Consider the following 16,922-nt stretch of genomic DNA (forward strand, 5'->3'; position numbering starts at 1 on the left):
AGGTCAGGGAGCTGGAGGAAGTCAGCAGATCAGGGAGCTGGAGGAGCTCAGCAGTTCAGGGAGCTGGAGGAAGTTAGCAGGTCAGGGAGCTGGTGGAAGTCAACAGGTCAGGGAGATGGAGGAAGTCAGCAGGTGAGGGAGCTGGAGGAAGTCAGCAGGTGAGGGAGCTGGAGGAAGTCAGCAGGTGAGGGAGCAGGAGGAAATCAGCAGGTCAGGGAGTTAGAGGAGCTCAGCAGGCCAGGGAGCTGGAGGAAGTCAGCAGGTCAGGGAGCTGGAGGATATCAGCAAGTCAGGGAGCTGGAGGAAGTCAGCAGGTCAGGGAGCTGGAGGAACCCAGCAGATCGGGGAGCAGGAGGAAGTCAGCAGGTCAGGGAGCTGGAGGAAGTCAGCAGGTGAGGGAGCTGGAGGAGTTCAGCAGGTCAGGGAGCTGGAGGAAGTCAGCAGATCAGGGAAATGGAGGATCTCAGCAGGTCAGGGAGCTGGAGGAAGTCAGCAGGTCAGGGAGCTGGAGGAAGTCAACACGTCAGGGAGCTGGAGGAAGTCAGCAGGTCAGGGAGATGGAGGAAGTCAGCAGGTCAGGGAGCTGGAGGAAGTCAGCAGGTCAGGGAGCTGGAGGATGTCAGCAGGTCAGGGAGCTAGAGGAAGTCAGCAGGTCAGGGAGCGGGAGGACCTCAGCAGGTCAGGGAGCTGGAGGAAGTCAGCAGGTCAGGGAGCTGGAGGAGCTCAGCAGGTCAGGGAGCTGGAGGAAGTCAGCAGTTCAGGGAGCTGGAGGAAGTCAGCAGGTCAGGGAGCTGGAGGAGCTCAGCAGGTCAGGGAGCTGGAGGAAGTCAGCAGGTCAGGGAGCTGGAGGAGCTCAGCAGGTCAGGGAGCTGGAGGAGCTCAGCAGTTCAGAGAGCTGGAGGAAGTCAGCAGGTCAGGGAGCTGGAGGAAGTCAGCAGGTCAGGGAGCTGGAGGAAGTCAGCAGGTGAGGGAGCTGGAGGAACTCAGAAGGTCAGGGAGCTGGAGGTAGTCAGCAGGTCAGGGAGCTGGAGGAAGTCAGCAGGTCAGGGAGCTGAAGGACGTCAGCAGGTCGGGGAGCTGGAGGAGCTCAGCAGGTCAGGGAGCTGGAGGAAGTCAGCAGGTCAGGGAGCTGGAGGAAGTCAGCAGGTCAGGGAGCTGGAGGAAGTCAGCAGGTCAGGGGGCTGGAGGAGCTCAGCAGGTCAGGGAGCTTGAGGAAGTCAGCAGGTCAGGGAGCTGGAGGAAGTCAGCAGGTCGGGGAGCTGGAGGAAGTCAGCAGGTCAGGGAGCTGGAGGATGTCAGCAGGTCAGGGAGCTGGAGGATGTCAGCAGGTCAGGGAGCTGGAGGAAGTCAGCAGGTCAGGGAGCTGGAGGAGCTTAGCAGGTCAGGGAGCTGGAGGAAGTCAGCAGGTCAGGGAGCTGGAGGAGCTCAGCAGGTCAGGGAGCTGGAGGAGCTCAGCAGTTCAGAGAGCTGGAGGAAGTCAGCAGGTGAGGGAGCTGGAGGAACTCAGAAGGTCAGGGAGCTGGAGGTAGTCAGCAGGTCAAGGAGCTGGAGGAAGTCAGCAGGTTAGGGAGCTGGAGGAAGTCAGCAGGTCAGGGAGCTGGATTAGCTCAGCAGGTCAGGGAGCTGGAGGAAGTCAGCTGGTCAGGGAGCTGGAGGAAGTCAGCAGGTCAGGGAGCTGAAGGACGTCAGCAGGTCGGAGAGCTGGAGGAGCTCAGCAGGTCAGGGAGCTGGAGGAAGTTAGCAGGTCAGGGGGTTGGAGGAACTCAGCAGGTCAGGGAGCTGGAGGAAATCAGCAGGTGAGGGAGCTGGTGGAACCCAGCAGATCGGGGAGCAGGAGGAAGTCAGCAGGTCAGAGAGCTGGAGGACGTCAGCAGGTCAGGGAGCTGGAGGAGCTCAGCAGGTCAGGGAGCTGGAGGAAGTCAGCAGGTCAGGGAGCTGGAGGAGCTCAGCAGGTCATGGAGCTGGAGGAAGTTAGCAGGTCATGGGGCTGGAGGAACTCAGCAGGTCAGGGAGCTGGAGGAAGTCAGCAGGTGAGGGAGCTGCTGGAACCCAGCAGATCGGAGAGCAGGAGGAAGTCAGCAGGTCAGGGAGCTGGAGGAAGTCAGCAGGTGAGGGAGCTGGAGGAGCTCAGCAGGTCAGGGAGCTGGAGGAAGTCAGCAGATCAGGGAGCTGGAGGAGCTCAGCAGGTCAGGGAGCTGGAGGAAGTCAGCAGGTCAGGGAGCTGGTGGAAGTCAACAGGTCAGGCAGCTGGAGGAAGTCAGCAGACCAGGGAGCTGGAGGAAGTCAGCAGGTCAGGGAGCTGAAGGAAGTCAGCAGGGCAGGGAGCTGGAGGAAGTCAGCAGGTGAGGTAGCTGGAGGAACAGCAAGTTGGGGAGCTGGAGGAAGTCAGCAGGTCAGGGAGATGGAGGAAGTCAGCAGGTCAGGGAGCTGGAGGAAGTCAGCAGGTCAGGGAGCTGGAGGAAGTCAGCAGGTCAGGGAGCTGGAGGAAGTCAGTAGGTCAGGGAGCTGGAGGAAGTCAGCAGGTCAGGGAGCTGGAGGAGCTCAGCAGTTCAGAGAGCTGGAGGAAGTCAGCAGGTCAGGGAGCTGGAGGAAGTCAGCAGGTCAGGGAGCTGGAGGAACTCAGCAGGTCAGGGAGCTGGAGGAAGTCAGCAGGTCAGGGAGCTGGAGGAAGTTTGCAGGTCAGGGAGCTGGAGGAAGTCAGCAGGTCAGGGAGCTGGAGGAGCTCAGCAGGTCAGGGAGCTGGAGGAAGTCAGCAGGTCGGGGGCTGGAGGAAGTCAGCAGGTCAGGGAGCTGAAGGAAGTCAGCAGGTCAGGGAGCTGGAGGAGCTCAGCAGGTCAGGGAGCTGGAGGAAGTCAGCAGGTCAGGGAGCTGGAGGAGCTCAGCAGGTCAGGGAGCTGGAGGAAGTCAGCAGGTTAGGGGGCTGGAGGAGCTCAGCAGGTCAGGGAGCTGGTGGAGCTCAGCAGGTCAGAGAGCTGGAGGAAGTTAGCAGGTCAGGGAGCTGGAGGAAGTCAGCAGGTCAGGGAGCTGGAGGAAGTCAGCAGGTCAGGGACCTGGAGGAAGTCAGCAGGTCAGGGAGCTGGAGGAAGTCAGCAGGTCAGGGAGCTGGAGGAGCTCAGCAGGTCAGGGAGCTGAAGGAACTCAGCAGGTCAGGGAGCAGCTGTTGTGAGCAATATTGCAATGACTAGTACTGTGGACCGTCCTCCAAATGGTGCCTACCCAAGTTGTGGTTAGTAATGAGATACCCTCTCCCACTGGTGAAGAATGTGAACCCACCTGGCTGCATTGACGAATTCAACTCCATTGCAGTCTGGAACGGAAATCTCAATCAGATAATCGCTCAGCAGTTGCTTCCCATTGACTTTTTCTGAATCTAAGAGAAAGCGGATCGGAAGCTCCACGCTCCCACTCTCACTTGGCACGGCTAATGGAAAAGCATTAATCTCTGAAGGAGAAAGAATGTGGAGACATTACAGAAGTACTCCTTGAGGCACATCCGATGGGTAACGCAAACAAATCTGTGATCACCCTCCTTACTTTCACACTGGGAGGCCTCAAATGTAGGCAGTGTTGGGGGCATATTTTCCACAAGTCTCCCTGCAGGACATCTGAGCACTGGGGCTGCTCCAGGGGAACAATGGATTGGGAACAGCGGCTCCCTGACCTTCAATGTGGATTATTGACAGATGACTGGAGAAGCTCTTGAGGCCAGTCAGTGTTAAGAGCTCAATGAATCTAAATAACGTACCCTGACAAAGCTCAGAATCCTGGTGAACTTTCCCGAGAATTTCAGTGGGAAACTTCAGGAATCACAAGCTGTCATCAGAGACTGGGGGGCTTTCTAACTCACAGATGGGTGGATTTGAGTCAGTTGAGCAGTGGGACGGGGGAGGGGGTGGGGACTGGCTCGAACCTAGACAGGATCTGACTTTCTGGGGCAGGATAAAGAGTGGGCAGCCAATTGGCTGACTCCTCCTCATGGAGGGGTTATGGGCCTCATAAATACAGAAGCAACAGTGCCTGAATTCTGTTCTGTCCAAGGAGATTCAATGCAATGACCATTGTCTTTGATGAGTTATTGAGATAAACATGTGCACTTACTCTATCATTTTGAAATTACAGTGGATTCCCATTAATTGGGCTATCGGTTATCGGGGCAGCCAGTTATTTGGGACAACTCTTAAGAACAAAAACAAATCGAAAAATTAGCTAGGATTCCCTTTGATTATTTGTAACACCATGCTGCTTAATTGGGACAGGAGACTTTTGCTGTACATTTTCTAACTATCGTCAGTTGGGTGCATTGTGTGGCCATTGGACATCATGTGCTTAGAGCAAACTATTTCTAAATGACGTCAGTTGTGTTCAAAACCAGTGATTTTTGTCACTGATCGTTGGGGAAAAATAAGACAATTCAGGATGTTTTGCTCACTGCAGTTTCAAACATTCAGGCTAAGAGATTCCAGAAATGCCTGGGAGTGAAAATGAAACAATTTCTCTAGTTCAACAAGTTAAGAGCTACAAAGAATTTGAAGATATCGACAATCATCTTGAAAGTTACAATGAAAATGAAGATTTGGAGGATGCAATTGTCAAAAGCACTGTTTGAAGGCAGTCCATTATCTGCACCAGGTGTCAAATATTACTAGGAACAAATACACAGCTTTATTGTACTGTAGTAGTCTTGGTAGTGCTATATTTTATTCTGTATTTTATTTAAATACATGCTCTGTTATTCTGTTGAATGGTAGTTTGTCTTTTTTTTAATACCTTTTTAACAATTTCCATGAAACTTCAGTTAATGGGGCAGCTGTTTAACTGGGATAAATGTACTGGTCCTGAGTGTCCCAGTTAACCAGAATCCACTGTACTTCAGTTTTGTTCTAGGCCGTGATACAGACAGAATCCTTGACCTTGTGATAAGAAGCCTGAAAGCTCTGGTCCAAGGTTGGTGCAGATCCCTGCAGGAAACTGGGCTCAGTTTGGGACTGTGCAGATGCACAGCTATTTGTACAGCATACCTGGTCCTATGTCATTGATGGTGATGAGCGGGGAGAAGGAATGGTGCTCATAGCCCAGCAGGACAGGGCAGGTGCAGCACTGCAGAGGAGGCCAATGGAGGGGGAGGTAGATTCCCGCTGGACTCGAGGTCTTCCTGCTTGAAGTACTTTCCAAACTTTCTTCTGAGATTCCTTGTCCAAAAACAAAAGACCACAACGTTACCATGTGAAGGGTTCCTGCATCCTGGAAGACAATGGTTTACAGATGCAATGACAAAGAGCCATAGAAAAATGCAGCACAGAAACTGGCCCTTCAGCCCATCTAGTCTGTGCTGAACTATTTAAACTGCCCAGACCTTCTGACTTGCATCTGGACCATAGCCCTCCATATAAATGACATTGAAACACCCTCCTGCAGCACAATAACTGCAATGTGCATATATACTTCCAATGTCTGCTTGTGGGATGTGGAGAAACTAGCATTTACTGTCCATCCCAAAATACCCTGGTGAGCGGCCCTCTTGGATCACAGTGGTCCTCTTGGTGAAGGGTATTGGGAGGGAGCTCCAGGTCTGGCAACATTGATCCCACAAATTGATAGGGTGGTTAAGAAGGCATATGATGCAGATCTCTGCAGGAAACTGGGCTCAGTTTGGGACTGTGCCAGGTGCATGGCTACTTGAGCAATGTACCTGGTCCTATGTCATTGATGGTGGTGAGTGGGGAGAAGGAATGATGCCCATAGCCCAGCAGGACAGGGCACGTGCAGCACTGCAGAGGTGGTCAGCACAGGGGGAGGTAGATTCCCGCTGGACTCGAGGTCATCCTGCTTGAAAATTAGTCAGGGGATTGAGTTCAAGAGCTGTGGGGTTATGTGGCAGATGGGTAAAACACTGGTTAGACCACACCTGTTTGGTTGTCTCATTATAGGAAGGATTTGGAAGCCTTAGAGAGGATGCAGAGCAGATTGACCAGGATACCACCTGGATTAGAAGACTTGTCTCGTGAGTGAGCTGGCTCTCTTCTCTTTGGAGCAAAGCAGGATGAGCGATGGCTTGACAGATGATAAGAGGCAGAGGTAAAGTGGACAGCCAGAGCAGAGAGGACATCATTTTAATGTGCTTGGAGGAAAGTATTGGGGGGAATGTCAAAGATTTATTTTTCACACAGAGTGGTGGGTGTGTGGAATACGATGCCAGGGTGTTGGTAGAGGTAGGTACATTAGGGACTTTAAGACACTTAAATAGGTACATGGATGATAGAACAATGGAAAGCTCTGTGAGAGTGAAGGGTTTGATTGATCTAGATTGATTTTAAAGGACAGCACAACGTGGTGGGCTGAAGGGCCTGTACTGTGCTGCAATGCTCTATGTTCTGCATTTCCAAGCCAGGGTAAGACATGACTGAGAGGGGAGCTGGCAGGCAGTGGTGTTCACCTGCACCATCAGCCCTTCTCAGTGATGGAGGCTGCACTTGCGAACAACTGTATAGAGGCATAAAGAGAAAAAGAATGACACAGGCCCTTCGGTCCTCTGGAGACTATCCCATCTTCCATGTTTACACTGATTCCTACACTAACTCAGTTTATTTTCCCCACTATCCCAAAACTCTCGCCTACTCACCAGAGGCAATTAACGGGGCAGTTATCCCGTCAACTCGGGTGAGAACTGGAGCGCCCGGAGGAAACTCCACACACCCAGCACCAGGGGTGCGGACCAGACCCGTGCCTCAGCGTGGATGTACTTGACCGCCGTGCTCTTTGCAGATGGGACACCCTGCCACTCTGAGAGAATGACTGCTCAGAGCAGTTCACAGATGCTCATCTTTTGTCTTTTATTTTTATGGGTTCTTTTGGGTTTCCCTGAATCTCCAGGTTGTATAATGTACAGTATACCTTTGCTGATAATAAATATATACTGAACTTTGCTTTGTCCTGAATGATGCTGGTGTGTCACTGCATCCACACAGATCCAGGGAAGAGAAGGGTGGGCTGGTTCTGGACCTCCTCCCTGTTCAATCAGGAATGGAATGGAGGGTGCGTCACTTACAACAGGATACACAACCTCTGACCTGGTCATACAGGTGTTGTTACAACAGGATACACAACCTCTGACCTGGTCATACAGGTATTGTTACAACAGGATACACAACCTCTGACCTGGTCATACAGGTGTTGTTACAACAGGATACACAACCTCTGACCTGGTCATACAGGTATTGTTACAACAGGATACACAACCTCTGACCTGGTCATACAGGTGTTGTTACAACAGGATACACAATCTCTGACCTGGTTATATGGGTGAGTCACTTACTAAAGGATACACAACCTCTGATCTGATCATAGGGCACAGATCCAGGCATTTCAGCTCTCTGACTTCAGACTGGGATCAATCACCCATTTCTCCACATCTCCAATAACAGCCCCACCTCCACTTTATCCTCTTGCCTCCCAGCAACACACACACTCCGGGACAGGAGGAAACCCGAACCCAAAGTCTAACACAGCCACAGGGCAAATGTGTGAACTCCAAAGAGAGAGCAGCAGAACGTAAGGATGGAATGGGTCTCCAGGACTCTGACTGTCGTGTGTCCCCCTCAGGGAGATGGTGACGAGATATCACTGAACGTCAGCATGGAACTAGGTCTCCAGGACTCTGACTACTGTATCACTGAATGTCAGGGGTAGGTGTGTGGACTCACTCCCCTGTCATACAATGTCATACAGAGTCCTGACGAAGGGTCTCAGCCTGAAACGCCGACTGCGCCTCTTCCTATAGATGCTGCTTGGCCTGCTGCGTTCACCAGCAACTTTGATGTATGTTGCTTGAATTTCCAGCATCTGCAGAATTTCTGTTGTATACAATGTCACATGTCACTTGTCAGCCCAAGACCGGATGTCATCGAGGTCTGATGACATGCAGGCACGGGCTGTTTCAGGTACAAATGGAATTCATTGCCAAGAAGGCTATGTCATTGGGTATATTTAAAGGGAGATTGATAAGTTCTTGATTGGTAAGGATGTCCAAAGTTACAGGAAGAAGACTGGGGAATGGGGTCGAGAGGGATAATAAATCAGCTATGATGGAATGATAGAGCAGACTCGATGGGCCAAATGGCCTAATTCTGCTCCTACTTCGAATGGCCTTATGGAACTGAACCTTGTGCAGTCATCAGCAGACATCCCAGCTTCCAACCTCATTGCAAAACCAAGGTGATTGACCTTCAATATCCAATACCTGGCAATGCTCCAGAATGTGGTTAGATATCTCAATGTTCCTGCATTCACTATCAGTCTGACAGCCGCTGGTTAGACATCTCAACGTTCCTACATTCACTATCAGCCTGACTGCAGATGGTTAGATATCTCAATGTTCCTGCATTCACTATCAGTCTGACTGCCGATGGTTAGATATCTCAATGTTCCTACATTCACTATCAGTCTGACTGCCGCTGGTTAGACATCTCAACGTTCCTACATTCACTATCAGCCTGACTGCAGATGGTTAGATATCTCAATGTTCCTGCATTCACTATCAGTCTGACTGCCGATGGTTAGATATCTCAATGTTCCTGCATTCACTATCAGTCTGACAGCCGCTGGTTAAACATCTCAATGTTCCTGCGTTCACTATCAGTCTGACAGCCGCTGGTTAGACATCTCAATGTTCCTGCATTCACTATCAGTCTGACAGCCACTGGTTAGACATCTCAATGTTCCTACATTCACTATCAGTCTGACTGCCGCTGGTTAGACATCTCAACGTTCCTACATTCACTATCAGTCTGACTGCCGCTGGTTACACATCTCAATGTTCCTGCATTCACTATCAGTCTGACTGCAGATGGTTAGACATCTCAATGTTCCTGCATTCACTATCAGCCTGACTGCAGATGGTTAGACATCTCAATGTTCCTGCATTCACTATCAGTCTGACAGCCGCTGGTTAGACATCTCAATGTTCCTGCATTCACTATCAGCCTGACTGCAGATGGTTAGACATCTCAATGTTCCTGCATTCACTATCAGCCTGACTGCAGATGGTTAGACATCTCAACATTCCTGCATTCACTATCAGTCTGACAGCCGCTGGTTAGACATCTCAATGTTCCTGCATTCACTATCAGCCTGACTGCAGATGGTTAGACATCTCAACGTTCCTGCATTCACTATCAGTCTGACAGCCGCTGGTTAGACATCTCAATGTTCCTGCATTCACTATCAGCCTGACTGCAGATGGTTAGACATCTCGAGGTTCCTACATTCACTATCAGTCTGACTGCCGATGGTTAGATATCTCAACGTTCCTACATTCACTAACAGTCTGACTGTAGTTGGGATTTTAGCTCCTCATGTGGTTTATGATTATTTTTCTTTTATTCCTTGATCATTTTTTGAATCAAAGGATGACAATGAGTTGGAACCAATCCAAGGATGAGAAGGGTGCTTTTGTATGGTAGAAAGTCTGGGGCTGTTAGGTGTTCGGTTGTCCCCACTGCATCAGCAATCTTCTCTCCTGGCTGGTCTTTAGCTGTGGCACACGGAGTGGCAACTGGCAGCCATTGTGACTCCTAAACAGAAAGGCCTGAGGAAGGGTCTTAACCTGAAATGTTGACTCTTCGTTCCCTTCCATAACCACTGCCAGACATGCTAGGTTCCTCTCGAACTTTGTGCATTGTTCTCTAAACAACAGAAGAATTTGGAAGCTCCCTGCAGCGCCCCTGTTCCAAAGAAACCTCTGATGTCCTTAAAACAAGTTGAACCACGGTTAGTACTTAAACTCATGCCTCATACAAAGGAGAACCTGAGACATCCTTGGATTTGTCACCCATCCAGCACGTGAGATTTGAATCATCACTCCCTGACTGAGACAGGAGATTGGATCCAATGGAAAGGAACTGAAAATTTTCTGAACAGAAAGCATAAGAAATGTTGTGAGAACATGTGAGGTCACATAGCAGAGCTCACTTGATTCTTAACAGGTTCCGCTGACCTTTAATGCTGCCCTCCCCACCATCAAATCCCTGTGCTCACTGACAGTCTGTGAGCAGATACCGTGAGCTGTTCTATCTCATTTCTTCTGTTAATAATTCCATATCCTAAACCTGGAAACCACCGGTGAAGTTCCTCTGGGGTCAATGGTAGGATGGGAGGAACAAGATATGTAGTGCCAGAATGTGTGACGGGGGCAATACTGGACCTAAAACTGAGCAAGTGGGTGAAGTGTCAGTGGGGGAGCATTTAGACAATAGTGACCATAACCCCTTTACAAAATACTTATGGAAAAAGGTAAGAATAGTCTGAACTGGGGGAAGATTGATTCCAGTATGGTTGGATAGGAGCTGAGAGGCGGACAGGGAGCAGTGATGGTTGGGCAAGTCTCCATTTGGGAAGGGGGAGTCTTTCTAAAGTTAAAAGGTGGGGGTTCAAGCCCAATGTTCCTGCAGGGTGACGAGCAAGGGAGGCAAGTTCAGGGAACCCTGGATGTCAAAAAATATCGAGAGTTTGATAAAGAGAATCAGAAATCAGGGCTTGTTACACGAGATAGAATGGAGGGAGAGGTCCAGGAGGACAGCAGGGGGGATTACAGAAAAAATTAGGAGCTGAAAGAGGGGCCACAAAATATCACTCACAGACATGAGTGAGGGAAATCCCAAAGCATTTTATATTAAGAGCAAGTTGATAGCCTGGAACTGATACTGAAATTCAGTGGAATGAGGGGAGACCTCATTGAAACCCATCGAATGTTGAAAGGCCTTGATAGAGTGGATGTGGAGAGAATGTTTCCTATGGTTGGGGGTGGGGAGGTCTAGGACCAGAGGACACAGTCTCAGAATAGAGGAGTGCCCTTTTAGAACGGAGGTGAGGAGGGATTTCTTTAGTCAGAGTGGTGAATATGTGGAATTCAATGCCACAGGTGGCTGTGGAGGTCAAGTCACTGGGTACATTTGAGGCAAAGGTTGATAGATTTTTGATTAGTCAGGGTGTGAAAGGATACAGGGAGAAGGCAAGAGTGGGAAAATAGATCGGCCATGATGAAATTTTGGAGTAGAGTCGATTGGCCAAACGGCCTAATTCTGCTCCTCTATTTTATTGTCTTAATGTAGCATCACAGGCGGTCCTCACTATTAACACAGAGTCACAGCCCACCCTCACTGTTAGTGGGGAGACACGGCCCAACCTCACTGTTAGTGCCATGTTTCAGCCCATCCTCGCCGTTTGAAAAATGTTATAACCTTCCTTTCTTACGTCCCTGTATTTTTGTTAAAACATTTCTTTTGTCACTGCCTGCTTGGTAAAAAAACAGCTGAGTGTTTTTGAAACAGGGAGATTCAATTGACATCTCAAAGCTGGAAAACTCTGAAAGCTGCTGTGAAATTCCCTTTCATCAGCTGAAATACTGAAGGGTGAAGGCAAAGGCGATAGGAGAATTAAGAAGGGGAGGTCCTTATGAAGGGGGGAATGTCCCAAACTGTACTGATTATGCTGTAAAACCCCATGAATTTACTATTCCTGGGGAAACCTCATTACTGGCGATAAAGCACCCTGTACGTCAGAACGTTCTAACAATGGGAACCATTCTCGCTAACACCAGATTCTACTTGCAACACGTTGGCACTTTTAAATGGATTGACGATCTCTAACCCCAGGGACATGGCAACATCTCCTTGGTTAGTACACTGCCTCTTGATCTTTATACTGGCTTCTCTTCACCCCACCCTTGCCCCGGCACAAGAATTGGCAATCATTGCTTCGCAGTTACCGCAGCGAAGGACTTGATTTCCATTCTGGGGGCCGTTCAGCATCTGCAGTGCATGTTGTGTCTCTGAATTCCTCTCTGAGGGCCTTTCTAATCCTATGAGAATATCATCTGACTGATATTCTGTAGCACGGACCAGACAGACCTGGGACATATCCCAGCAACTCCACACTGGCATTGAAACAGCTGCTTCTCCAGCCTCCCTCCTATCCTACCTCAATGCTGCTCCAGGACGGAATGTTAAATCACAGCCCCATATAGAATGTGGGCCACTACAGCACAGGAACACAAGACCATAAGATATAGGAGCAGAATTAGGCCATTTTGCCCAACGAGTCTGCTCCACTATTTCATCATGACTGATCCATTTCCCTCTCAGTCCCAATCTCTTGTCTTCTCCCCGTGTCCCTTCATGCCCTGGTTAATCAAGATTCTATCAACTTCTTAAATATACCCAATGACTTGGTCTCCACAGCCACTTGTGGCAACGAATTCCACAGATTCACCACTCTCTGGCTAAATTCCTCCTCATCTCCATTCTAAATGGACGCCCCTCTATTCTGAAGCTGTGCCGCCTGGTGTTAAACTCCCCCACCATAGGAAACATCCTCTCCACGTCCACTCTTTTGAGGCCTTTCAACATTTGATAGGTTTCAATGAGGTCACACCTTATTCAGGCACGTTTGCCCACAGTGTTGTGTCGAACTAATTACATTAGCAACCAAATGCCCATCTAAACTAATCCCTTCCACCTACACAACGTCCACATCCCTGCGTGTTCATGTGCCTATCTGAGAGCCTCGATTGTATCTGCCCCACCAGCACCCCTCGCAGCACAACCCAGGCACCCACCAATCTGCGTGTGACAAACTCACCTCTCGCACCTCCTTTGAATTCTCCCCCTCTCGCATGGCCTCTGGTATCAGGCACGCCAACCCTGAAATCAACCCCTGTCCATAGGACGGAATTGCTCACTGAATTTTATTGAAGGTTTCTGATTTTGCTCCTCCTCTTAAATAAAAACACTCCCTGTGTTTAGATCATCAAAGGTTCCGTGTTTTAAGCCCAGTTATGTTCCCCTTCAGGCATCCACTGCTGAAGAGAACCAGCCCCCTAGCCTGAGCTGGCAATACTGATACTAACATTCAATTCTCCCTCAGCTCCTTTCCCCTTTTTACAATGTGACAAGTAATTACATTTTTTAAAATTTAGGTTTACAGCATGGTAATGGGCCTTTCTGGACCATGAGCCCATGCTGTCCAGCTACACCAGGTCACCGATTAACCCGCTAACCCGTACATCTTTGGAATGTGGAAGGAAATAGGAGCTCTTGGAGGAAAACCACATGGTTATGGGGAGAACATACGGACAGCGGCTGGAATAGAATCTGCGTTGCTGGTGCCACAATAGAGTTACGCTAAGCCTATGCTACCACTCCAATGCTCTACAGTGCTTGTTCTCAGAAGCACAGTCCAAAGAAGAGCAGATAATTCCTGTACTTTTCCATTCTAATCCCATTGTTGGATTCGATAATATTTCTGGTATTGGGACCTGAGTCACCCATCGGGTGATCCCTACAATTACTGACAGTAAGTTTGTTCCTCTTCCTCACTTCCTATTCGTATTTCCCCGAATCGTTTGAGTTCTTGGTTTCTGAACAAAATGTTACGCTTCACACAGGTTTTGTGTTGAAATTATTTTCTCAATTCCATCTCCATTTAATTATGTGTGTTTGGAATTTGGTATAATTCCCACTGTTACCAACAGCCCCTCCCTGTCAGGCAGATAACAAGCTTGTTATAATCCCCACTGTTACCAACAGCCCTCCCTGTCAGGCAGATAACAAGCTTGTTATAATCCCCACTGTTACCAACAGACACTCCCCGTCAGGCAGATAACAAACTCTGAAGTCTTTCAGCGAACTGGCTTCCCAATATGGATTCTTTGGGACCTCAGCTCAATTCCAGCGTATCTGCTCTTGGCTTTTGCCATGTGGTCAGTCAGCGGATGAAACCCTTCAGGTGGTGCTGGTGGCCGCAGATGGGCAGTAACCAGATCACATCCAAACGCTGACGGAACATGCATGAGGGGTCAGCCTGGACGCTGTGACCAGCCAAAGGTACCTCAGGGACCAAAGCCCAGGCTCCTGACTGTGTCGTGCCCACGTGCTACACTGGGTTTTGGGAAAGTCTGAGTGTTTCTAGCTGAAAGCAGGTTTAGGGTGAGTAATAGTGGATCCACTGACCCAGAGAGCACGCCATTCTTGTGTCCAAAGATCCAGCTTCCACCCTGCCCACAGGTAATGTGTGTGTTGGGTTTGCTCATTCTCCCTGTGACCACAGACGTGCGGATTCGTGGGTTAATTAGAATCGTAAATTGCTGCTGGTGTGTAGGTAGGTTGGAGAATCGGGGAGAGCTGATGGGAATATACAGTATATCGCACACTGCTGTTAGTGATATACGTTTTGTGGGTGCACCGTGGTCCTGAGGACTGTTGTTTTATTTGGTTGTATACATGTACAGACAGATGACCATAAACTTGAATTTGAATGTGGGGAGAATGAGTGTTTGAACAGCACAGAGACACTGGGCCGTAGGACTGTAGGGGGTAGGGAGGGGTAGATATCGACACTGTGGGGAAGGAGTGTGTATCACTGCAGGGGAATGCCACCAACTTGATAAAACTGATGAAACAAGCTTTATTCCCTCCCCCCATGGGTGGGAGGGTTCAGTGCACCAGTTTTCATTTGAAACTCACCCACCACCACGATGATCGGGCGCCTGATGACGTTGGCCAAAACAAACAGGTGAACGTCCTGGTAAATGTTTGTCACAGCCTGGCTGGCTGCAGACTCCGGATCTGCAGATTCAATCACATTCTGCCACTCCTGATCCCAAATCTGTGACAGTTTAAACATGCTACATTAGTTCTGCAACTGAACCTGACCAGGAACCTACCAGTCACAGCCCGAGAGAGAGAGGGAACTGCCTACAGAGGCAGACTCCAGGGCCAGTGACCTGCAGGTACAACCCTGTACAGATATGCAAATCCAATAAGAAAGTTTATACAAACCTCACAATGTCCTGAACAATTCCCAGGCCTTGATTTAGAGACTGATTAGTGTGTACTTTTCCATCACACTCTATGTTTCTTTCAGAATCAGTGTCAGGGTTTATTATCACCGACAGATAGAGTCATGGAGGTGTAGCATAGAATCAGGCTATTCAGCCCATTTAGTCCATGCCCAACCAATTAAACTGCCTACTCCTATCAATCTGCACCAGAACTATATTCCTCCATACCCCTATCATCCAAGTACCATTAGACCTGTTACGTACCCCGTAACTGGGTTGCCAAACCAGCAGAAATGGATCACTCAGTTGGAGTCTGGAGTACTAGAACTAAGAAAGTTTTATTAAAGAAACAAGCAACACAGTAATCGAAAGGATAATAAATGCAACAGTTCAGTGATGATAAACACATGTGCACAGAATTAAGATAACAGCATCAATCAAGCTCTATCGTTGTCTAGGGGTTAAATGACCAATTTCAAAATGACTCAAAGTTCAGTCCAGTTTGTAGTTCAGTTCGCAGTAATCGTTGCCATGGCGATGGACAAGGTGGGGGAAGAGAGACAGAGATAGAACAGGAACAACTGATCATTCAGAACAGCTTCACTCACAGACCAGCGGGATGGCTCACAAACAGCATTTGGGCGGGTCCTTGGTGATGTCACCTGAGGTCACCGACCGTGACCCCTCCTCCAGATGCGGTCGATCCTCTGCAGTGAACCCGGCACCCAGGCAAGGGCGGACACACACCGGGTTCCCGCTGATCGTACCTTTCCACCCTGTGCGTTGTCCGGTACTTCTCATCACTCGTGAGAGGCACACCGCTTCCAGGGTCTCGTTACCTCGGGTGGCGTGTGTGTCTGTCTTAGCGAACCTGTCCCTTTTTATACCCCTGCTGGGGTATCGCCTGTCCATCACTTCAAACAGTTCAGGGTTCAAAGGGGGGAGCCGCTCCAGACAGCTCTTCCTCCCACATCCCTTCATTACACATCTCCAGACGCTGCTCCATTGTTCCTTATCTCTCCTTCCCCTGAGGGCAGGTGGCAGACCAACTGCTGATGCCACTGATGCTAGCCCAGGCCAGCAAACATCTTAATTTTATGTGTATTCTCGTAACACTTCCCCCCTTTAAGGATTTTTACCGGGAGGTAAAAATTACAAACATGACTACATTATCTGATACATACACAATATACATCTTTAACAGTTATTTAGCTAATACAGAGAATTTGAAGCTGTCAACACCTTGACAGACAGTCATCACATTTTCTGTTCCTTTTACACGTGTTATTAATAATCCCTTAGACCAGGCTCCAACTCAGCAAGCTTCATAGTGGCCAAAAACACTGATGAATTGCGACCAATGTAACCTCTCATTTGGTTTTGTCCCGGACCACAATAACAAGGGTCGTCCCATTCCGACTCAATTTTCTCTCGCAAGGGCTTAGTAGGAGGGGGACGGGTATTGACCGCAGAGTTATTGCAAAACTTCCTGCAGTACCCCACCATCTCCAAGAGCCTTCTGAGGGCCCTCTTGTCTGTCGGGGTTGGGAGGTCAGCGATAGCCTGCACTGTAGCTTGCATCACTGCCAGCTGCCCCTGTGTCACCACAATTCCCAGGTAAGTGACTCTCGTGTGGCCGAATTCATTTTTTTCAAGGTTCACTATCAAACTGGCTTCAGACAGCCGTGTTAAATTGCCAATACACACCTCTGTGTTCATCAGCCCTTTAGTCACTGAATTACTCGAAAAATATGGGTGTTGTTTACTTGGCTGCCCTATTGTAACAGACATAACCCAACGTCCCAGTTCTTTGCATTTCCTCGGGACAATCAAACACATGGGTGCGAGTCGTTTAATTACTCCTTCGGGGATTAAGGGAGAGACCTTATCAGTAGACCTGGCCAAAACAATAGCCTTCTCCCATCTGACCGATCCCATCCTAATCTTTTCAAAATGGTTCTTTCCTCTTATCAAGGGGCCCCTAGCTTCATTGATTTCCACGCTAACACCGACCAGGTTTGTTAGCATATCAAAAACCGGTGACCGTCTCAGTTCGCGTCGGTCATGATCAATAACATTTTTCCCCCTG

At 49.2% G+C, this 16,922-nt stretch overlaps 1 protein-coding gene across 2 annotated transcripts in view; it reads right to left on the reverse strand.

Annotated features, from left to right (window-relative positions):
* The window catches only part of LOC134338781 (tumor necrosis factor alpha-induced protein 3-like), an 85,061-nt gene that overhangs the window by 50,907 nt on the left and 17,232 nt on the right, over positions 1-16,922 (reverse strand). For both annotated transcript variants that reach the window (XM_063034837.1, XM_063034838.1), the window contains exons 3-5: positions 14,517-14,658; positions 5,019-5,189; positions 3,274-3,442 (exon numbers count right to left, since the gene is read on the reverse strand). In XM_063034837.1, the coding sequence (XP_062890907.1) occupies positions 3,274-3,442; positions 5,019-5,189; positions 14,517-14,658 (482 nt within the window). The remainder of the gene's footprint in view (positions 1-3,273; positions 3,443-5,018; positions 5,190-14,516; positions 14,659-16,922) is intronic.

The sequence above is a fragment of the Mobula hypostoma genome, chromosome 28 (genome assembly GCF_963921235.1).
Source record: "Mobula hypostoma chromosome 28, sMobHyp1.1, whole genome shotgun sequence".
Taxonomy (NCBI): domain Eukaryota; kingdom Metazoa; phylum Chordata; class Chondrichthyes; order Myliobatiformes; family Myliobatidae; genus Mobula; species Mobula hypostoma.